The sequence below is a fragment of the Gymnoscopelus braueri genome, assembly GCF_963280865.1.
Source record: "Gymnoscopelus braueri genome assembly, chromosome: 18".
NCBI classification, from domain to species: domain Eukaryota; kingdom Metazoa; phylum Chordata; class Actinopteri; order Myctophiformes; family Myctophidae; genus Gymnoscopelus; species Gymnoscopelus braueri.
In genome coordinates this window covers 50,651,742-50,675,272 of record NC_137618.1, presented here as the reverse complement: position 1 = coordinate 50,675,272, position 23,531 = coordinate 50,651,742, and the positions used below count along the sequence as shown (strand labels likewise).

The 23,531-nt window shown below is 43.5% G+C and overlaps 1 protein-coding gene across 1 annotated transcript in view; it reads right to left on the bottom strand.

The window, feature by feature from the left end:
* ttll4 (tubulin tyrosine ligase-like family, member 4) overlaps positions 1-22,665 on the bottom strand; it is a 43,129-nt gene extending 20,464 nt beyond the window's left edge. Inside the window, exons 1-10 of the mRNA XM_080412959.1 lie at positions 21,982-22,665; positions 20,387-20,619; positions 19,127-19,456; positions 18,336-18,465; positions 15,096-15,816; positions 13,807-14,174; positions 6,512-6,582; positions 6,251-6,371; positions 5,582-5,655; positions 3,544-3,607 (exon numbers count right to left, since the gene is read on the bottom strand). Coding sequence (XP_080269085.1) covers positions 3,544-3,607; positions 5,582-5,655; positions 6,251-6,371; positions 6,512-6,582; positions 13,807-14,174; positions 15,096-15,816; positions 18,336-18,465; positions 19,127-19,456; positions 20,387-20,619; positions 21,982-22,655 — 2,786 coding nt within the window. The 5' untranslated portion in view covers positions 22,656-22,665. The remainder of the gene's footprint in view (positions 1-3,543; positions 3,608-5,581; positions 5,656-6,250; positions 6,372-6,511; positions 6,583-13,806; positions 14,175-15,095; positions 15,817-18,335; positions 18,466-19,126; positions 19,457-20,386; positions 20,620-21,981) is intronic.
* Positions 22,666-23,531: the final 866 nt, after the last annotated feature.

Genomic DNA, 23,531 nt, shown 5'->3' with positions numbered 1-23,531 from the left:
TAATATAGGATTTATAAAAATCTAACTTTCTCTGCTTTCTGTTGCTTTTTGGTGAAAACAAGCCACGTTCAACTGCCCATAACTATGGAACGGATTATCGCAACGGCAGGCCCGATTCTCCGAGACCCCCCAACGTCTACGAGACCCCCCTACATCTATGAGACCCTCCTACGTCTATGAGACCCCCCTACGTCTATGAGACCCTCCTACGTCTACGAGACCCTCCTACGTCTACGAGACCCCCCTACATCTATGAGACCCTCCTACGTCTATGAGACCCCCCTACGTCTATGAGACCCTCCTACGTCTACGAGACCCTCCTACGTATAAATGTATAAAACATCTATCAAGAGACTTAAAGGGGAGGTTCATGTAAAAAACATCTATCAAGAGACTTAAAGGGGTGGTTAATGTATAAAACACATATCAGGAGACTTAAAGGGGAGGTTCATGTAAAAAGAAACATATCAGGAGACTTAAAGCGGAGGTGCATGTATAAAACACCTATCAGGAGACTTAAAGGGGAGGTTCATGTATAAAACATCTATCAGGAGACTTAAAGGGGAGGTTATTGTATAAAACACATATCAGGAGACTTAAAGGAGAGGTTAATGTATAAAACACATATCAGGAGACTTAAAGGAGAGGTTAATGTATAAATCACATATCAGGAGACTTAAAGGGGAGGTTCATGTATAAAACACCTCCAGGCCCCTCCACCCTCTCAAACTGTTTACTGTACGTATTTTTGTTTTTCTGTTTTCAACTATTGTTATGATGTATTACATAGTAGTGTATATCTGTCTGTCATTAATGTCTCTATGAATTGAGTACAAAGGACCCCAATGGAAACAAGCCATATGGATTTCTTGGATTTTAACCCATTAAGACCTGGAACGCATCTGTGCCACTTTTTCATTTGAGCTAAAAAGCATTATTTTACACTTTGGCTATTCAAAAATAGCAGATATACAAGCTCATAACGAACTTGTAGATCTGCTATTTTTGAAAAATCGTGAAAATGTGTGCAAATCTTTGAATATATATTGTTTAGAGCATGGGTTTTCAACTGATTATGAACCAGGGACCACCACCCTGACTGAGAATCAACCTGGGGACCACTGTTGTGTTGGGAGGGGGGATAAAGCTTGACATTAAATAATGACTGTTAAGGCCTTAATTTAATTTGTTAATTCGAGGTGAATTAAATCAAGCCCTTAACAGTCATTATTTAACTGAGATATGCTAGTGGTCCAGAGCTCAGTAAAGATTGAGAACCACTGATCCATTCCTTTCCCATGGTTGCCCCTATTCTGTTCTCTTAACCTTCCATATTAAACTCATAACTGATTAATTGCAACATATGTATGAGCAAGCACATGTGATTGATATGGGCACATTTCCTACTAATGATGACTCAACCAGGTAAACCGGTACGGGTACAGTTTCCCTTGAAATTCTAACTCCAATTTCTGTGGAAGTTCTTGACATCCAACTTCCAAGTAACTGACAACATTGATGCGTCATCATACATCATACTGTTTCTCAACTAGTGGTCGATAACATCAAATATAATACAAATCTTCACTTTCCTACATTACTAAATGCATGGTCAGGGACCACATGCAATACCTTCACGGACCACCAGTGGTCCACGGACCACCAGTTGAAAAGTTTGAAAACCACTGACATGGCAACATAAGTAAAAAAAAAGAAGGATTTAGAAGACATTTTGTAGAATCGGAACCTCAGGCCTTAATGGGTTTTAAATGCTCTTAGCTGGCCTTGTATTGAACTGTACTTTCCTGCGCTGTTTTTTGTACACTGCTAATAAAGTATTCAATCAATCAATCAATCTATCAAGAGACTTAAAGGAGAGGTATAAAACACCTATCAGGATAATTAAAGGAGAGGTTAATGTATAAAACACATATCACGAGACTTAAAGGTGGGGTTAATGTATAATACACATATCAGGAGACTTAAAGGGAAGGTTAATGTATAAAACACCTATCAGGAGACTTAACTCTTAAACTGCCAGGGTTTTTCAAAAAATAGTATTCAAAAACTGGCAGCAGTTTACATGGTAGAACATAGGAAAATTTGTATTTATTTCTCCGTTTATTTTTTAACATTGAAGTGAATGGAGCAGCAACTTTTTGGAAAATGTTATCTCCTGGTTCTTTGTGAAGAACGGAAAAACCAAAAAAAAATAAAATAAAATAAACGTTTTTGGCAGGCAGAGAGTTAAAGGGGAGGTTAATAGAAAGGAGGTGTCATTCACTGCGACCATTTTCCCCTTTTTCCCCCTCCCTGGTGGTCTTTTTTTACATAATAGTGTTTTGAATGTGTTGATGATGACCGTGTCATTTTAGATTTTAGCGTTGGATATTCAATAAATAGCAGATGTACCAGCTCACAGCGCGTCACTTTGTGCGGCTTGTACATCTGCTATTTTTTTGAAAAAATCTCTAGAGCGTGAGAACTAGTGATTTAGACGCATCTGTAGGATCAGCCTCAGGTCTTAATGTCTGTTTACATTTCTGACAAATAAAGTATTCAATCAATCAATTCCCGATGACAGACAGACAGACAGACAAACAGACAGACAGACAGGGGCCTCACAAAGACTCAAAACTCAAACTCACGTTACAGGCATGGATGGATGGATGGATGGATCTGTGTTTTCTTAATTTAAATCCTCACTAATACAGACGGTCAAACTGTGTCGTTGCCTCGTTACTTAGTTGCATTCTATACACACCTGAGCTGTGCCATTCCACGAGGTGTGTGTGCGTGTGTGTGTGTGTGTGTGTGTGTGTGTGTGTGTGTGTGTGTGTGTGTGTGTGGACAATAGCGTTGTGCCCCTATGCAGAGCGGTGCGGTATAGAAAGCACTCAGCGCCTGTGGAAAGGCTTCACACACAATGTTAGAGACCTTTCCACCGCACTCTGTCCCTTTCATAGCCTTTCTCACACGCACACACAGTTAAAAGCTGAAAGTCTCTATGGGCGAGGCTACGAGAGAGAGAGAGAGAGAGAGAGAGAGAGAGAGAGAGAGAGAGAGAGAGAGAGAAAAGAGGGGAGAGAGAGAGCTGTTGCTAAATGGTGATGTCATCATAGCGTTGTTGCCGGGCAGAAACCTTGCATCTCCATTTATTTCCTAAATTAAAGCACTCTCTCTCTATACATACTGTGTGTGTGTGTGTGTGTGTGTGTGTGTGTGTGTGTGTGTATACTGTGTATGTATGTAGAGTATGTAATGTATGTATGTATGTATGTGTGTGTGTGTATGTGCGTGTGTGTGTGTGTGTGTGTGTGTGTGTGTGTGTGTGTGTGTGTGTGTGTGTGTGTGTGTGTGTGTGTGTGTGTGTGTGTGTGTGTGTGTGTGTGTGTGTGTGTGTGTGTGTGTGCGCGCGCGTGCGTGCGTGTGTATGTGTGTATGTACTATACACCCCCCCCGCACACACACACAGTGTATATGGTGGACATAGTGGACAGGTCTTGTATCTTTGTTGCAGGGACTAGGTTTTGTATATCTTACCTGGACAGGACAGCATTGGAGCCCGCGGAGAAGCCGTCAATAATGGAGGAGCAGTCAGAGCCATCTACAGACAACACAGCCATAACACGTTAACTACAGAAAACACACCCATAACACGTTAACTACAGACAACACACCCATACCACGTTAACTACAGACAACACACCCATAACACGTTAACTACAGACAACACACCCATAACACGTTAACTACAGACAACACATCCATAACACGTTAACTACAGACAACACACCCATACCAGGTTAACTACAGACAACCCACCCATAACACGTTAACTACAGACACCACACCCATAACACGTTAACTACAGACAACACAGCCATAACACGTTAACTACAGACAACCCAGCCATAACACGTTAACTACAGACAACACACCCATAACACGTTAACTACAGACAACACACCCATAACACGTTAACTACAGACAACACACCCATAACACGTTAACTACAGACAACACACCCATAACACGTTAACTACAGACAACACACCCATAACACGTTAACTACAGACAACACACCCATAACACGTTAACTACAGACAACACACCCATAACACGTTAACTACAGACAACACACCCATAACACGTTAACTACAGACAACATACCCATAACACGTTAACTACAGACAACACAACCATAACACGTTAACTACAGACAACACACCCATAACACGTTAACTACAGACAACACAACCATAACACGTTAACTACAGACAACACACCCATAACACGTTAACTACAGACAACACACCCATAACACGTTAACTACAGACAACACACCCATAACACGTTCACTACAGACAACACACCCATAACACGTTAACTACAGACAACACACCCATAACACGTTAACTACAGACAACACACCCATAACATGTTAACTACAGACAACACACCCATAACACGTTAACTACAGTAGAACTAAGACTAGTGGAGAAGAGATCCAGTAGAACTAGGACTAGTGGAGAAGAGATCCAGTAGAACTAAGACTAGTGGAGAAGAGATCCAGTAGAACTAAGACTAGTGGAGAAGAGATCCAGTAGAACTAAGACTAGTGGAGAAGAGATCCAGTAGAACTAAGACTAGTGGAGAAGAGATCCAGTAGAACTAAGACTAGTGGAGAAGAGATCCAGTAGAACTAAGACTAGTGGAGAAGAGATCCAGTAGAACTAAGACTAGTGGAGAAGAGATCCAGTAGAACTAAGACTAGTCATTTTATGCTTGGCTGCGCGTGGGTGTCACACTCTGAAAATAGCCGATCTACAAGCTATTGTGCTTGGCAACGTGTCATCACCACGGGGGGGGGGGGCGTGGCATAGTACCTGCAGACATACTAGTGGGAGTCAATGTTAAGTCAACCTGTTTATACCCCACCAAGATGTCCACGCTACCAAATGACACTTCTTGACGCCCCCTTCAGGATTTTTTGCTACGCACTATATATCGGCAGGCCCATATATGGGCCTATTGGTCGGATTGGCGGTTCTGGACAACCGCATACCTTTCCAAGGTCTAGAGGGGCGGAACCAAACCTCCCGTTTGAATCCAACGCCGGCTCACTGACATTACCAAATTTGGAGCGACGCCCCTCTGCACTCTGATTGGTTAGGACAATACAAGGTTCACTCCCATTCCTAGACCACAGTTCCTGCAACGTTACCCCAGGCTTTTTGCCAGACCCAGGGGGTCGGCCTACATGAGGCTTTGTTGGTCTGTCCCTCTTTTCCTCCCGGTCTGTCTCTTTTCCTCCTCTTTTCCTCCCGGTCTGTCCCTCTTCTCCTCCCTGTCCCTCTTTTTGATTGGCCAAGCTTCGTGTGACGTAGTGCTCTGATCTTCAGATTTCAACCACTAGGGGTCTGGCAGTGCTCCGAGGAGCACTTTTTCTAGTTTTCTTTTGAAACAAAGAAGGGGTGGGACGATATGGGTATCACAAACGAAATGTGTGCGTGCGTGCGTGCGTGCGTGCGTGCGTGCGTGCGTGCGTGCGTGCGTGCGTGCGTGCGTGCGTGCGTACCATCATCACTGCAGCCATTTTCCAGCTCATCTGGAAAGTCATCATCATCATCTTCTTCATCGACAATCTGCTGACTAATCTCACACACACACAAACACACACACACGTTTGCATTACTACTGTATATTTCAGGATGTCAACATCTTAGGATGGCAATTTTGGTGGTCCCTGCTTCATCTCTCTCTCTCAGCTAAGGGGTCCCTGCTTCATCTCTCTCTCTCAGCTAAGGGGTCCCTGCTTCATCTCTCTCTCTCTCTCTCTCTCTCTCTCTCTCTCTCTCAGCAAAGGGGTCCCTGCTTCATCTCTCTCTCAGCTAAGGGGTCCCTGCTTCATCTCTCTCAGCTAAGAGGTCCCTGCTTCATCTCTCTCTCTCCCTCTCTCTCCCCCAAGGGACCCCCAGAAGAGAATATTTATGGGAATTTTTTTTTTCTCAAAATAATTACAATTTTTCCAAACATTTTAGATATTTCAAAAATGGTCAAAAATAGCAGATCTACAAGCTGTGAGCTTGTAGGTCTGCAATGTTTGAATAGCCCAACGTATAAATGTATATAGTGGTTCAAATGATTGTGATGCTGGATTAACTCATTTTGCTGGACACCCCCTGGACACCTGGGGGTCCCCGGACCCCACTTTGAGAATCATTGATGTAAATTGAGTGAAACTCACCCTCCAATCACACGCTCCTCAGCAGAGTTGGAGGGGCACGAAGGCGCAGGCCGATTGGTCAGGTGTATGGCAGAGATCTGATTGGTCACGGAGCCCACAGAGGCAGACATCTGATTGGACGCTGACAAACAAGCATCAGACAAATAAAATCAGTTGCAGCACCGGTCGCGACCTCCAGGCTGACCTCCTGACCGCCAGGCTGACCCCCAGGCTGAGGCCAGTGGTCTAAATCAACAGTATATTTAACCCTCTATGCATTACCTTGTAAACAGTCTGTATCCATGGGTTCATTGGGTTGGCTGTCCTGCATGGCACTGCTGTCTGTTGGCCACCTGGTGGCAGCCATGAGACACACACATTAATAATTATTAATAATTTAATTTAATTGTGTTTTCTGGCATTTAAAAGGCAAGGTAAGTGATATATTAAATGTGTGTTTGTTCAGTAACAGTGTTAAATAGCTCTATGTTGTGATAGTAATCATTACTATAGAGTGTTTGTTCAGTAACAGTGTTAACTAGAAAGTACCGTTCCTGAAGAAACAGTGAGGGATCGCTAAGAATGTTGCTGGTATTGAGTATTGATAGTGTTAGTAGTGTTATAGTAGGGTCATAATACAATGACATCAGTATTATGACGTCACTAGAATGGCATTATGCATTATGACTAGAATGGCATTATGCATTATGACGTCACTAAATGGCATTTCTCCATTGAAATTACCCAAAAAACGGGGGGAATAATGATAATAAATATAGCTGCAAGCAGCGATAATACGGGGCCAGGAGAGAGAGAGAGAGAGAGAGAGAGAGAGAGAGAGAGAGAGAGAGAGAGAGATGGAAACGGAATAGATTAGATAGAGAGAGAGAGAGAGACATGGAAACGGAATAGATTGGAGAGAGAGAGATAAAGACATGGAAACTGAATAGATTGAAGAGAAAGAGAGAGAGAGAGAGAGAGAGAGAGAGAGAGAGAGAGAGAGAGAGAAAGACATGGAAACGGAATAGATCGAAGAGAGAGAGAGAGACATGGAAACGGAATAGATTGAAGAGAGAGAGAGAGCAAGAGAGCCATGGAAACGGAATAGATTGAAGAGAGAGAGAGAGACATGGAAACGGAATGGATTGAAGAGAGAGATACATGGAAATGGAATAGATTTGAGAGAGATATGGAAACATAATGGATTTATTGGACATCACATCCAATTGCCCGTAACAGGAATTGAACTCTCAACCTTCGGACTGAGAGGCTGCAACACTACCTATAGTGCTACAGCTTTGTCCAGGCTGATTTTGTCTGTTGAAGATCATAAACTCTTGCCTTCTGTCATGAACCAAGCCCCTGTTTCACTAAAACTAAGATCACTCGTTCACAAACCTTTTACCAATAGAGAAATTGTATGTCTCCTCGAAACCGAAACCAGTGAAAGCGGCCGATCTACAAGCTCACAAAACGTTGCTATCTGAAAAGTTGTGAGATTGTAGATCGGCTACTTTCACAATGAAGTACGTCATACATTGAAAAAACATACTCTCAAATAAGCATTTCAGGTTATCTTTACCATTTGCACATGTATTCATTGATACAGTCATGTTGTTTGCAATTCAACTTAAATGAAGTCTGCATCAAGTGAGGCTTGAACTGCCAACCTTGAGATTGTGAGGCACTCATTTAAGGGAGACGCCATTGGACCAACAGACAAGGAGCTGTGAATTAGGAGATCACACAGATGATACAGTTTCACGCAAATAGCTGAAAAATCCTGGGTTTAAGTGTTTTTCAAACTGCTCAAAATTGCGGACAATCTAAGGGCGGAGCTTACTGGTCAAAGCGATACATGTGTTCCTCATGAGTCAAGGCACAAGTGTAAGAAAATGTCACGACTTTCGGCCAAACGAGGCATGACTTATGCCTGTTTAAAGTTTGCATTTAAAAAAAAATGCTATAGCGCCCCCCTTTGGCCAATTGGAGTAAGATTGGTTTCAGTGATATTTGGAATGACCCTCAACCTTTCTGCAAAGTTTCAAAGAAATGTGAGTCTGCATGTATGTGTTAGGGGCAGATGAATAATTTTCATAAAACTGCAATAGTTAAAATCTATCTCCTCCTGGGATTTTTGAGTACTTTGCACGAAATTCTTTACACATGAGCTTTGGACCTCTGCCGACAAAACGGTAATAGCGGATTTTCCATAAGTGAAAAAATGCAGAAGTTAGGAGCCAATGACTGTTTTTCATATAATTCAAAGTGGTGGGAGATCTAAAGGTCAGAGGTCAAAAGTCAGAGGGTGAAAGTTGTTCAGCATGAGGAGACGCATATGTGTATCCAAGTTTCATGGCTGTAGGTCAAACAGGGCATGAGTTGTACCTGTTCAAAGTTGCCATTTTCAATTGAGTGCTATAGCGCCACCTTTGGACGAAAGATTGTGAGAATTATTTCTTTTTTTTCATGTACCATCTACCATATGGCCGAGTTTCGTAAAAAGCGACAGCACGGTTCAGCCAGAACTGCGAAAAGTGGCAGAAGTGACAGAATAAAGCGAATAATAAAACAGGTCCAGAGCTGAGCTCTGGCCCCGTAATAATAAATAGTGAAGATTATGCATTATGACGTCACTAAATGGCATTTCTCCATTGAAATGACCCAAACAACGAACGGGGGGAATAATAATAATAATAAATAGTGAAGATAACATTAGTGTGATCGCTAAAGCGATCCCACAAATAGCTCTATATTGTGATAGTAATCATTACTATAGAGTAGAGGGTAGCATGGGTCCACCCGGAACCGAATACCCGAGACCCGAACCGAGAACCGAACATTTTCGGGTCCGTGAGGACCCGAGCTTAAAAAAAAAAAAAATATATATATATATATATATATATATATATATATATATATATATATATATATCAGGGTTTCCGCTAGGCATTTTTTGTCGCTTGCCAAAAATGAAATGAATAAAGTGGGCATGAGTGAACTGCTGCGTAACGAATACCAAAACGCCCGCTCGCCCCAAAACACAGTCGCCCCGGGGAAAATCCGGCGGTATTCGCCTGGTATTCCTAAACATATCAGTAAACTATGCCTAACCCTAACCTTATTCCTAATCTTAACCTCAGTAAAACTATACCTAATCCTAAACCTATTTCTACCCTTATCCTCAGTAAAACAAATACAAGAATACAAGAACCGCTGGTCCGCCTGAAAAATGGGGGCGAGGGTGTTTTGGGGCGAGTCCTAATTACCCTGCGCCACAGCCTTTCCCTGCGCAACACCGTCGCACAGTATAAACAAATTAATGTATATTTTGGGCTTTACATCGATTCTCATTCAACCTTGATATGCAAAAGTAGGTTTTGTTTTGTTTTGTTAACGTTAATTATGTATGTCATGATATATGTGGCCTTGCGCGAGGTTGATTACTTGCCTCTATAGTTGCTTTCACCAACTTTCACCACTTTATCCATTGCAGACAGACAGTCACTGTGCTTGTATATTATATCCACGACCCACATGTGTTCGGGACGGGTCCCTTTATCGACAATTGGGTCCGGTTTGGTTCAGATTCTATCACCTCGGAAAATCCCGGTTCTGTTTATCAACACCCGAGCGAACCACCCTACTCAGCGCTGATCAGGAGGAGACACAGCTGTGTATCTCAGCTGTGTTGTGGCGTATCAAAAATAGCAGACATACAAGCTCACAACGCGGCGCGTTGCGACGTGCTGTGAGCTTGTAGCTCTGATATTTTCAACGCGCGACACCATCGTACAACGAATAGGCTATTCTATAACTGCAGCGCACAGGAGCAGCCGAGCAGGCTGTCGGAATTAAACCACACAGTCAGATCATGATATAAACTTTAAATGATTATGATTGTAATGGTTGTAGCCAACTACTTTATGCAAATAATAATATTAATAATAGGCTTAAATGATAAAATAGCCTAATAACAGCATTTTCCCAACCGGTGGCCGGTGGTGTTTATAATTACCGGCCAATTAAACATTTTACCGGTCAATGGCCGGTAACGGCTAACGGAATCCCTGATATATATATTTATGTATGTTTTGTAATAGTCAAAATCTACAAAGTCACTAGTAACACATGTTTTCAAGTACTCAGTGTTACAATGCTGATTTGGTATGTGGTTGCACTGTATTCTAATGACGTGACGCGAACATCGCTTAACACCTACAACAGGACAGGTCACACAATGGACAATTGATATGCATCTAGGCTCATTCCTATGTTAATTTATAGGTTGAGCTGGGGGGATATGAAAGTCTGTGAAAACGTAGCTGTTCAACTTCTGCATGACACAACCCTCCGCTGTAGCTCGCCTCGGAGAAGCGGGGGAGGGTGGCGCTGACTCGCTGAGACGACCAGTCTCGATGTTATGGAGAAAATAAGCATAATATAGCATCGGACACGGTTCGGGTCTAGAGACCCGGCCGGATCGGCTAAATTTTCCCCGGGTCCATTTAAGATCGGGTCCAATTTTAAACGGCTCCGTTTCGGACCGGATCCAATCATTCTCGGTGCCGTTTCGGGCAAGGCCCAGTAAATTTGATTTCTTTCTAGGGTCCGTTCGGTTCGGTTCAAATATCCTCAGATCCGTTTCGGTTCGGTTCCAATTTTTTGGACCCATGCTACCCTCTACTATAGAGTGTTTTTTCAGTAACAGTGTTAAATAGTTATATATTGTGATAGCAATCATTACTATAGTGTTTGTTCAGTAACAGTGTTAAAGGTAGGGTAAGTGATTTTCTTTGTTAAAGTAAGTGTTAAATAGCTCTATATTTTGTAGGGGTGTCACGATACTCGATACGTATCGAAATCGAACCGAAAATGACGTTCGATACAGTGTATCGAAATCAAAAGCTGTATCGCGATTCAAGGGTTAATAAAAAAAAATACTCCCGCGCATGCGCACATCCGATTGCACGTCCGGGTGAAGCCATGCTGCGAGCAGCTGTTGTGTTTTTCCGTGCATCGCGCATGCGTGCTTACGACGGGGGAGAAAAAAAAGACGACAGGACCAACCCACACACACACCACAGCGGAGTTTGGAGTAGACAGAGAGAGAGACCGCTGTAGCGTTGCGTCTGTACTACTACTTTACATTTCACCATGGCCACTGCTGAAGCCAGCGATGGTAATGATGATACACAAACGAAAGAATTGGAAAACCCTCCCGCTTCCTTTAAGTCAAAAGTCTGGCTATATTTTGGCTTCCCAGTGAATTATGAGGGCACCCGACGCGTTGTTGACAAAACGGCTACAGTTTGTCGATTATGCTCCACATTGATAGTTGCTCCGTCTTCTCTTCTTCCCCTCTACACCTATACCTCTCGGCCAAACATCGCCGATCTACAAGCTCACAACGCCTCACAGCGCGAGGCGTTGTGAGCTTGTAGATCTGCTATTTTTGGCTAAAGTTCACCTCAGAAAAGGGATGGGGTTAAGGTAAAAAAAAAAAACCCTGTTGAAGACCCCTGGCTTAGCTTATTATTCACATTTCTTGTTTGTTAAAGCTCTTACCTGTTCAAACAATGTGAACATACTTTAAGATGTTTAAGAACATGTAGCCAAATAACAGTTGTCTTTGGATCCTTTTTTCTTACATGTTCAACTTTGTATTTAGATTTTATTTTGTTATAGAGCTTCTTGTTAACTCATCTTAAAGAAGAATCTGAAAATGACAGTTGTTGTAAGGGCATAAAACCCTTTTTGTTATTCTCATTTGATATTATTCAAATAAAAGGGACTTATTGAGAAACATGTGTTTTTCTTTACAAATCAAGACAATAGCCTAAATTAATAATCATATAGCCCTCAAAGCTGAAAAAAAAGACGTTTAAAAAATATATATCGTATCGAAAATCGAATCGAATCGTGAGTGACCTTAATATCGAAAGTCGAATCGAATCGTGGATTAGGCGTATCGTGACACCCCTAATATTTTGATAGTACTCATTGCTATAGAGTGTCTGATCAGTAACAGGAGTCTCCATGTCTCTCCAGCTCTTTATAAAACAGAAAATGCATTTTCGTTTCAGTTTCAGTTTCATTTCCAATTTTATCCAATAAGGATAGAGAACTCAGTCAGGATACAGATTAAACAAATGAAATTGGAAGTGATGACACTAAGAAATGAGCTGACAAAATGGGAACTGGAACACTATAAAACTTAAGCTGATAAATGGGTACTCTCTTCTGATTGGCTGAAATATTGTCACCTACCAAAAAATGTATTTTATGTTTATTAAAGAGCTGGAGAGACGGGGAGGCCCCTGTTACTGAACAAACACTCTATAGCAATGATTACTATCACAATATAGTGCTTTAACCTTTTAACAAAATACTTTTTGTTTTACCCAAAAAATATCACTTACCCTACCTTTAAATAGATCTACAGTATATTGTGATAGTAATCATTACTATAGAGTGTTTGTTCAGTAACAGTGTTAAATAGATCTATATTGTGATAGTAATCATTACTATAGTGTTTGTTCAGTACAGTGTTAAATAGATCTATATTGTGATAGTAATCATTACTATAGAGTGTTTGTTCAGTAACAGTGTTAAATAGCTCTATATTGTGATAGTAATCATTACTATAGAGTGTTTGTTCAGTAACATAAGTCTTCCTGTGTCTCCAGCTCTTTAATAAACAGAAAACACATTTTCAGCTCAGGACAGAAATGTGATCCAATCAGGAGAGAGAACTCACTCAGGACGCATGAAGTGAAACAGGAAGTGATGACACAACGAAATGAGCAGACACAATTGGAACTGTAACACTATAGAATTTAAGCTGATGAATGGGTACTCTTAAATTAAATTTGCAACCCACCAGAAAATGTATGTTCTGTATTAAAACGTGTTAAGTGACACATTGATAGCTTGTAGATCAGCAATTTTCGGCAACCTTTTTATGACACTGGAGTATGACGAAGTAGGGCATTCATTTATGGGGGAGGAAAAAAACCCATTGTCATATATGTATATAACATATATGACAATGATGAACAGGCTCTATGCACAGCAGCCATATTGTAAAGAAATTGGGCCTCTTCCTTACTTCCTTCACAGGTGTTACCAATGATACTAATGAAGGCTCTGTTCCGTTCTGGTCAAACAGACTCACTGGAAACACTGCTACACCAGTGGGTCTCAAAGTGTGGTCCAGGGACCCTCATGGGTCCTTGAGGGAGTTCCAAATGGACCCTTATGGGTGTGCAAAAGTTATGAGGGTCCTTGAAATTAAAAAGTTGAGAAGCACCGTGCTACACTAAATGGAACAGAGCCTTAATCATATAAGCCCTTTATGGGTTTCTTTTTCTCACCTGCACTTATTTCTGTATTGTTTTTAATAATGTTACCTTTGTAATGTTTATTATTGTGCGAATAAATAAATCAAAATAAATCAAAGAATAATGTGTTAATCATCAGAATAATTGGTAAAACCTGTGAAGGAAGTAAGGAAGAGGCCCAGTTTCTTTCCAATATGGCTGCCGTGCATAGAGCCTATCGTGACAATCGTATACCTTGGGTTAAGCGCCACGGTCGCAGAGGACGTATATTTACACGACGTTGTAGACCGAGCGCTGTCCGTCCGTCCGTTCAACTCCGCCGTTAAAGGGTCGGTTCCAGGTGTTGTCGGCTGTTGACCGCTCTGTGTGACCGTTTTATCCGACAAGCTGTTGGCTGTTGTTGTTGTGAACCGACTGTTTTCTCCAGCAGCAGCAGTAGCAGCCTGCTGTGAAGGAGGGTCGTCGGTTGAGCCCACCACCATGTCTGCTGTGGAGGAGGTGGTTGGGTGGTTGTTGGCAGGGCCGGCATCCACGTGTTGTAACGCCCCCCGGCGGTCAGACAGAGAAAGGCAGAAAGAAGGCACTGCTGCTGTAGCTTCAGTCTATGGGAGGAGATAACCATGACAGGGGTCAAAGGTCAGACTGCGGCAGTGTTCATTTTGACAGCATTTTTTTAAATTTAGCTTAGTTATTAGTCTTTTAAATAAAATTCCATTTATTTTTTTTGTCATATTCTGGTCATCTGAAATGTTTTACTTTTAGTCTAGTTTTAGTTGACTAAATATCATAATATTTTAGTGGTCTGAATCTATAGACCCCTTAACAGATGACGTCAGACTGATAAGAACCAGTATGCGCGCAACCAGTATGCGCTCAATGAAACCCATTCTGTCAGGTCTCGCTAGGACGCGCCTCACTAGCCAACACACAAGAGGGGGTTGGGGTGTGCTGAAACCAGCGCACCCCAAAACAACAGGTTGAGAATTGATTGCGTGAAACAATCGCCTGTGCGTCCAGTCTCAATGTTGGTAAACAAATAATTGGTCTATTGGCTGGCATGGCCAGACTAATATCACTGCTCATATTTCCAAGCAGCAGATACAGACAAAACGCCTCTGGCGATAAACCCGCCCCATATTTGCACACTGGGCCCTGATTGGTTCCCCACAAGTTCGGGGGCAGGGAAATCCAATCACAACCGAGCAGGGCCAGACGGCTGTCTGGTTTCCAGGCTACTGAATCTACAGTTGATTTAGTAAAATAAATGTTTTATACATCGCTACATCTACAAGCTCAGGACGCGTCGCAGATGTGTTTTGAGCTAAATCAGCTATTTTCGGAACGTTGAGCGTGACACCCACACGCAACCGAGCAAAAAATTACTTAAAATTACCGAGCATAACATTTCTTAAAATTACAGAGCATAAAATTACTTAAAATTACTGAGCATAAAATTACTTAAAATTACCGAGCATAAAATTACTAACACTGCAGTTGCACAAATATTTTCCCTTCTCAGTTACCTTGTGTTCAGGCACTCCAGCGCCGCCGGGGCTGATGGGTAATGAACAGACGGTCGCTGCTGTTGGCTCGGCGGTTCGGGACACACGTGCTGCTGATTGGCCTTTAGTCTCCAGGTCTGGAAGACAACCAGGCTGGACCGCGCTACCGCCAGCGCTGTGAGGTCCACTAGCCTGAGTACCATTAGCCAGGGTACCGTTAACCATGGTACCGCTAGCCAGGGTACCGTTAACCATGGTACCGCTAGCCAGGCTACCGTTAGCCAGGCTACCGTTAGCCAGGCTACCGTTAACCATGGTACCGTTAACCATGGTACCGCTAGCCAGGGTACCGTTAGCCAGGGTACCGTTAGCCAGGGTACCGTTAGCCAGGGTACCGTTATCAAGGTGAGGAGGGAGCAGCAGGAAGCCCTTGATCAGTTTCTGAACGGCCTGAGTGAAGTTAAGGGTTCCAACCTCTAGAGACTCTTCTAACTCCCCAGAGGAGCGGGGGGAAGGAGGAGGAGGAGGAGGACGACGACTCTCCAACTCCTCGGAGGAGGAGAGGAAAGGAGCGGCGCGGCAGGGAGGACGAGCAGCGGGACTCCTCCTCTCCTCAGAGGGAAGGGAAGGAGGTGCAGCAGGACTCCTCCTCTCCTCAGGGGGAAGGGAAGGAGGTGCAGCAGGACTCCTCCTCTCCTCCTGACTCTCTCTGGAAGACGCTCCTCCTCCGCTGCTCCTCAGCCTGGTGATTAATCATCATAAAAATAGTTGATCAATGATTTTGTGTTTTTGAACATTGAACATATAAAATATAAACATTACATTTCCGTTAGAATTTTAGGCTTAACAAACTTAACAAACTAAAACTTGCACAGAGCAGATTTGACAAATAATAAGGTAAATCCCAAAAAAGGTAAATCAGGCTAATCAGATAAGCTAATTTTTTCATGACGTCACGCTGCGCCGAGGGTATATTTTATATTATATGTACTCTTATCGACTGTAGTTACTGTCCCTCCTCTCTACGGCTCCTCCCACTATGAACTCCTCTCTATAACTCCTCCCACTATGAACTCCTCTCTCTATGGCTCCTCCCACTATGAACTCCTCTCTACGGCTCCTCCCACTATGAACTCCTCCCCCTATGAACTCCTCTCTCTACGGCTCCTCCCCTATAAACTCCTCTCTCTACGGCTCCTCCCACTATGAACTCCTCTCTATAACTCCTCCCACTATGAACTCCTCTCTCTATGGCTCCTCCCACTATGAACTCCTCTCTACGGCTCCTCCCCCTATAAACTCCTCTCTCTACGGCTCCTCCCCTATAAACTCCTCTCTCTACGGCTCCTCCCACTATGAACTCCTCTCTCTACGGCTCCTCCCACTATAAACTCCTCTCTCTACGGCTCCTCCCACTATGAACTCCTCTGTACAGCTCCTTCCCCTATGAACTCCTCTCTACGGCTCCTCCCACTATGAACTCCCCTCTCTAAGGCTCTTCCCACTATGAACTCCTCTCTACGGCTCCTCCCACTATGAACTCCCCTCTCTAAGGCTCTTCCCACTATGAACTCCTCTCTAAGGCTCCTCCCACTATGAACTCCCCTCTCTAAGGCTCTTCCCACTATGAACTCCTCTCTCTATGGCTCCTCCCACTATGAACTCCTCTCTACGGCTCCTCCCCCTATTAACTCCCCTCTCTATGGCTCCTCCCCCTATGAAATCCTCTCTCTATGGCTCCTCCCACCACAGAGAGAAGCATACATGTCTCCCCTCACTCGCACCACTGAACCAGGAAGTGACTTCACATGAAAATGTCTTTCATTTGTAAATGATTATATAAAATATATATTTCCCCTCAAATCTCATAGTTACACCAATATTGTTCTTGTGAACAATGTTGAAGACTAAGCTTCAAACCTCCCAAAATTGATTCGACTACTTCTCGGACTGGGGCCCATAACCCACCTCTCTCCCACTCACTTTGCCAGCCTAGGCTGGCTCAGGGTGGGACTGGTCTTCAAAATCAAATCAAAATCAAAGCAAATCAAATCAAAATCGTAAATGCAGATTTGCCCGAAAAGCCCCCGCATATCTGTCTAAATACCTCCAAAAAGTTAGTGACACCCACAGTCACGAAACTAGAGGGAGCGTAAACAACAATCTGGTACCACCCACCCATAAAACAAACATGGGCAAATTCTCCTTCTACAGCACGGCCACAAAGGTATGGAATAGTCTAACCCCATCCCTCAAAAAATGCAGTTCGCTGGGCTCATTTAAAACAGCCCCAAAAACTCATCTTTCTGGAGGCCATACGAGGAGGTAGTACCAGTTTCCCGGTAGACAGACGACCCCCCTCCCATTTTTTTAAATATAATTTTTATTTTTCATGCTTTTTTTGTACATAGTGGTATTTTTTCTCAGTATTTTTATGTTGATTTTTGAACGGTTGCTACTATATATGTCTATGAAATTAATTCAAGGACCCCAACGGAAACGGTCCGCAAGGACTTTTTTGGTCGGACCTTTTAGACAAAAGTATTATAAATGTAACTGTTGTTTTACATTCTTTTGCCTAATAAAATTTTCAATCAATCAATGAAGTAGTTTATTTATGCTTACTTATTGAAATGATAAAAAATCACTTGTTCTTGTTTGCGCACTGGGTCTCTGAGCCTGTCCCAGGATGTACTGGGTCTCTGAGCCTGTCCCAGGATGTACTGGGTCTCTGAGCCTGTCCCAGGATGTACTGGGTCTCTGAGCCTGTCCCAGGATGTCAGCATGAACTTATGGCCGGGTTCAGAGCATCTCACCGACCAGCGGGACACAGAGCGGCTCTATGAGGAGCGGCTCTATGAGACACAGAGCAGCTCTATGAGACAGAGCTATGAGACACAGAGCTCCCTGGAGCCGCTCTGTGTCTCCGCTGGTCGGGGGAGAAATAGACACATTGTATCTCCAGCCAGCGCCAATCAAATGAATCAATAATATCAACCTTAGCTCTCGCTCTGGTAGATATTAGGATGAATAAATATAAAGTAATGAATGGTTTGTTTAGAAACACGCTGTGGCAGTCTCTACTACCTAGTGTCTCCTACTGGTATAAACTGGTATTGGTACATCTCTACTACCTAGTGTCTCCTACTGGTATAAACTGGTATTGGTACATCTCTATTACCTAGCGTCTCCTACTGGTATAAACTGGTATTGGTACATCTCTACTACTGGTATAAACTGGTATTGGTACATCTGTACTACCTGGCGTCTGCCGGTCTCCAACTGGCGGGCGGCTCCAGGCCCTCCTCCACCGAGGACAGCGAACCCTCTTGAGGAGCGGGAAGCCCACCGTTCCATCGCGGCTGCAGGGTTCGAGTCCCGACGTCTTGGGCTGTCACGATTACAAATTTAAGTTGACGATTAATTGTCACACTAATACTTACGATTAACGATTTGATTGTGTTTTTGGCATTGAACATTGTTGGAACATATATATAAATACATTTCTGTTTGCTTTTAAGGCTTCGTAATAAACATTTGCACGGGGAAGATATGTCAAATAACTTAACTCATTGAGTGCCATAATTATTAATATCTATTTCTAGCTATTACAATTTTTATTAAAATTTAAAATTTAGTAAAACAAAAGTGCTTAGGAAGCGAGATACAGCCTTTTCCAGTTATAAGTTAAACAAGGAGTGGATGGAGCTGCAAATCTTCAGATAATGATATCTTGGGTTCAAAAACACGTGAAACACGTTAATGGCACGTTGCACCATAGCGCTAAAACACGTGAAACACGTTAATGGCACTCAATGAGTTAAGTACACAAAGAAATTACTGACTTTTATTAATTGTATTAAAAAAAAGAAGGTAATAATAGCATAGTACAAGCAAGTACAAGCTTACAACGTGTCACTTTGTAGATCAGCTATTTATGCTTTCTTTATGTATTAATATTTTTCAACATGGAAACCATTATGATGATTATGGCAAAAATAATTGTGATTATCTCAAATTCAAACATTATTTAATAATTGTGACAGGCCTACCGACGTCACGTCGCCTCGAGGCCGAACAAGGCATATCGGCGGCGGTTCGATGCCCGTTTTCCCCGATCACGACCAAAGACGCTGCGCTTCTTTGCTTAGAACAGGAGGAGGAAGACGAGGAAGAGGAGGAGGAGGAGTTTTTGGTCAGGTCGGTGACCCTGACCCTGAGCTCTCCCAGGCCCGTCGTGGTTTCCTGTCTGCTTGAAGGCACTTTATCGGCGGCGGCCGAACCGTCCGGCGGTCTGGAGGAGGAGCCCAGCCGCGGTTTGCCTCCGCCACCCCCGCCCCAGGGAGACGACTGATTGGCCGGCATGATGACCGACACCGTTCCTGAAGGCAAGGCAAGGTTCTTTAGTTTAGATCAGTGAGAACAGACTAAATAATAAGGTTCTTTAGAACAGACTAAATAATAAGGTTCTTTAGAACAGACTAAATAATAAGGTTCTTTAGAACAGACTAAATAATAAGGTTCTTTAGAACAGACTAAATAATAAGGTTCTTTAGAACAGACTAAATAATAAGGTTCTTTAGAAAAGACTAAATAATAAGGTTATTTAGAACAGACTAAATAATAAGGTTCTTTAGAACAGACTAAATAATAGGGTTCTTTAGAACAGACTAAATAATAAGGTTCTTTAGAACAGACTAAATAATAGGGTTCTTTAGAACAGCCTAATAATAAGGTTCTTTAGAACAGACTAAATAATAGGGTTCTTTAGAACAGACTAAATAATAAGGTTCTTTAGAACAGACTAAATAATAAGGTTATTTAGAACAGACTAAATAATAAGGTTCTTTAGAACAGACTAAATAATAAGATTATTTAGTTTAACACAGTGATGAGAACAGACTAAATAATAAGGTTCTTTACTTTAGATCAGTGGTGAGAACAGACTAAATAATAAGGTTCTTTAGAACAGACTAAATAATAAGGTTCTTTAGACAGACTAAATAATAAGGTTCTTTAAAACAGACTAATAATAAGGTTCTTTAGAACAGACTAAATAATAAGGTTCTTTAGTTTAACACAGTGATGAGAACAGACTAAATAATAAGGTTCTTTAGTTTAACACAGTGGTGAGAACAGACTAAATAATAGGGTTCTTTAGAACAGACTAAATAATAAGGTTCTTTAGAACATACTAAAGCTATGAGCTTAATGTAGATCTTATTTTTTTGAATAGCCAAAGTATAAAGCAATTGTTAAAGTGGTTAAAATGAAGGACAGAGATGCTTAAAAGGAACAGAGTTGTAGCAGACCTGTGGTTTGGGGTCCAGGTGGGGGCCTGTAGGTGGAGGTTATGGGTCCAGATGGGGGCCTGTGGGTGGAGGTTGGGGGCCTGTGGGTGGAGGTTTTGGGTCCAGATGGGGGCCTGTGGGTGGAGGTTTTGGGCCCAGATAGGGGCCTGTGGGTGGAGGTTATGGGTCCAGATGGGGGCCTGTGGGTGGAGGTTTTGGGTGGAGAGGGACAGGTGGGGTAGACGACAACAGTCCTGATTGAATGGAAGAAAAAGAAAAAATAGAATCTCATGATTGACACATTTTGTTAACGCCTTTGCAAATCGGTGTTGTCAGACAGACAGACAGACAGACAGACAGACAGACAGACAGACAGACAGACAGACAGAGAATGAGTATGTTGTGCTGGACAACAGTGTCCCTGAATGGAGAACCGGAGCACCCAAAAAACAAATATCAAATTCGCTCAGCGTACACAAAAGACCTTAATGATGAAAAGTTATCAAAAGCTTGAGTTTTCGTAAAACGGTGTGACCGTGGTGAAGCGTCAAACTACAACGCCAAACAGGAAGTGAATACAACCGATCTACAATTCCTATTGGCTGGGCTTTAAACAGCCATAACTCCAGTTCGCAGCATGCTACCGAGTACAAATTCGGTATGTGGATTTAGACCACCAATAGGGACGAGCTGTCATTTCTTAAGCCCCGCTCCCTCTGTCTTCCTATAGGCTGGGCTTTAAACAGCCATAACTCCAGTTCGCAGCATCGAAAACCTACGAAACTCCCTAGGTTCACATAGACTGCCAAAAGGGACAGGCTGAAATTGCTTAAGCCCGCCCCTCTGTGTTTCTATTGGCTGGGCTTTAAAGGTTTCATGACATTCAGTTTTACAACACATTAAAAGTCTTTGTCATGGTGTATAAAAAGTTTTAACTGAAAGTTCCACTCTAGTGACCCATGGCAGGTGTTTTTCTCTCACATTTCTAAAGCCTTTTCAACTGCAATGAAAAAAATTATCTTTGCCTGCGGGTGTCGCTGTTGAGGGATTTTGCCTGTCAATCATCACCTCTGCTCCGCCCCCCCCAAAGGAAAGGATAGGGGAGGGGAGGGGTGAGGAGGGGAGTGGGCAGGATTAATGGCCTATGACTTCACTATCCAAGGGCCAATCTCAGATTACTTTTCAGCCTAATTATTCAGAAAACCCCAAACCACTGAAAATCCACTGAATGTTCAACGTTCCGTTTTTTTGGGTGTAATTGAGGTCATAAAACCCCCAAAAATTTGAAAATGAATCTCATAGAACCTTTAAACAGCTATAACTCCAGTTCCCAGCATCGAAAACCTACGAAACTTTCTAGGTGCACTTAGACGGCCACGGGTTGTAATGCTTAAGCTATGTAGCCTAACTTTTCAGCTGATTGCCTTACAGGCTTGTATCGCGGACAGAACGTCGAGGGCCCGGTCATCGCTGCTTGCAGTTTTAATTTCTTTTGTTTTTGGATGATCCATAAAAAATGAAACAAATTATAAAAGACGACGCACTTCCCAATGATATGATTAATCAAAAAAGTGATCGGTCTAAAATAAATGGACAGTCACAGTGGGAAGTGTTACCTGATTGTTCCGGAGGTGGAGACCACAGTCTGGTTGGGGGAGGTCCTTTTTCCTAAAAGCCCGCCTCCTCCTCCTTCTCGTCCGAGCCGTCCAGCAGCGTTCAGTGACTCGACCTTTAACGACTCCCGAGCCGTCAGCTGTGAGTGGCGAGGAGGGTTGAAGCAGGACCGCCGCGGGCCACAGCGACCATCGCTACCGGTACAGCTAGAGACACAGGAAGACCCAGGCCCGGACCACCTCTGGGGGGCGGAGCCGTCAGCGAGGAAGGGTCCGATAGGAGGAGGAGGAGGCGCAGACCGACAGGAAGGGCTTCTCCGGTCGGCGCTCAGGTTGGAACAGGTGCGGGGGCGGAGGAGGAGGAGGAGGGTGGAGCGAGAGGCCTGCCCGGCGGACCGCGGTTTGGGTCGACCAACAGCGTCGTTCCTCTCGACGTTTCCCGCGGCGAAGCGGTTTTGGCGTCGCCTGTCGGAAGCGGCGTGGAACACGGCCGACTTGGCTCGGACTAGCAGTGGAACGAGGGGAGGCGTTACGGCGGTGGGGGGAGTGGTCAGGGCGATGGGGGGAATGGTCAGGGCAGTGGGGGGAGTGGTCAGGGCGATGGGGGGAATGGTCAGGGCGGTGGGGGGAGTGGTCAGGGCGATGGCGTTGTTCTCAGTGGATCCACAGGAGGCCATCAAACGCCGTCATCACCTGTAGGGATGCGGCAGGAACGCGGGAAGGAAAGGAGAAGTGGAGAACATCCATTAGAGTTGAGAGGTAGCATGGCCAGACACATACCACTGCGTAGATATTAGTCTGGAACTGGAAGATTCATTTCCAAGGGGCGGTTACAAACAGATTCAAACGTTACAAGTGTTAAAGACTTTGTATCATTGTACAAGCACGTTCTGCAACGTGACCTGTGATCCACAAGGCCCACTACCTCCATCTAGTGGCCTTACAGAAATATAGCACCATTCTTTTTACAGGCGTGCCCCCTTTCCACAGCCACGCCCCCTTACAACAGCCACACCCCCTTTCCACAGCCACGCCCAGATCTGCCCATGGCTGTGTTTATGTGTTGTGTTTTGCTGTGGCAGATTGCTCTTGGTCTCCAGGCTAGTTGAGAGGCTGACTCTGAAGTAGGGCGGGGCAATTAACCGAAAATGTATGGAAATGGAGAACCTTTAACTCTTTGACTGCGGACGACGCGATAACGCGTCAAGTGCTACTTTGTCCAGTTGGCCGTCGACGCGCTCGACGCGCTGGACGCGCGTTCATTGTTTAATCTCTGATTGCGCTATGCTGCTTAATATTCAATGTTATTCTCGAGTTCCACTTACTTCACGGACATCTGCATCCGGTTTCATGACCTGGATTCCGTTTCCGGTTTTTGATTCTTTTCCCCAGTAATTTTCGTCCAAAATAGGTAAATAAACGGTCTTTCACACGGTATGACGGACAAACGGACAGTTTCTCTTCTATAATCTATGGTCTGGGTGACGATCAGTCATCGCCGTCGTGCATCACATCGTAATTTTGGCGATCAAAACAATCTGGGAGGACGTCAC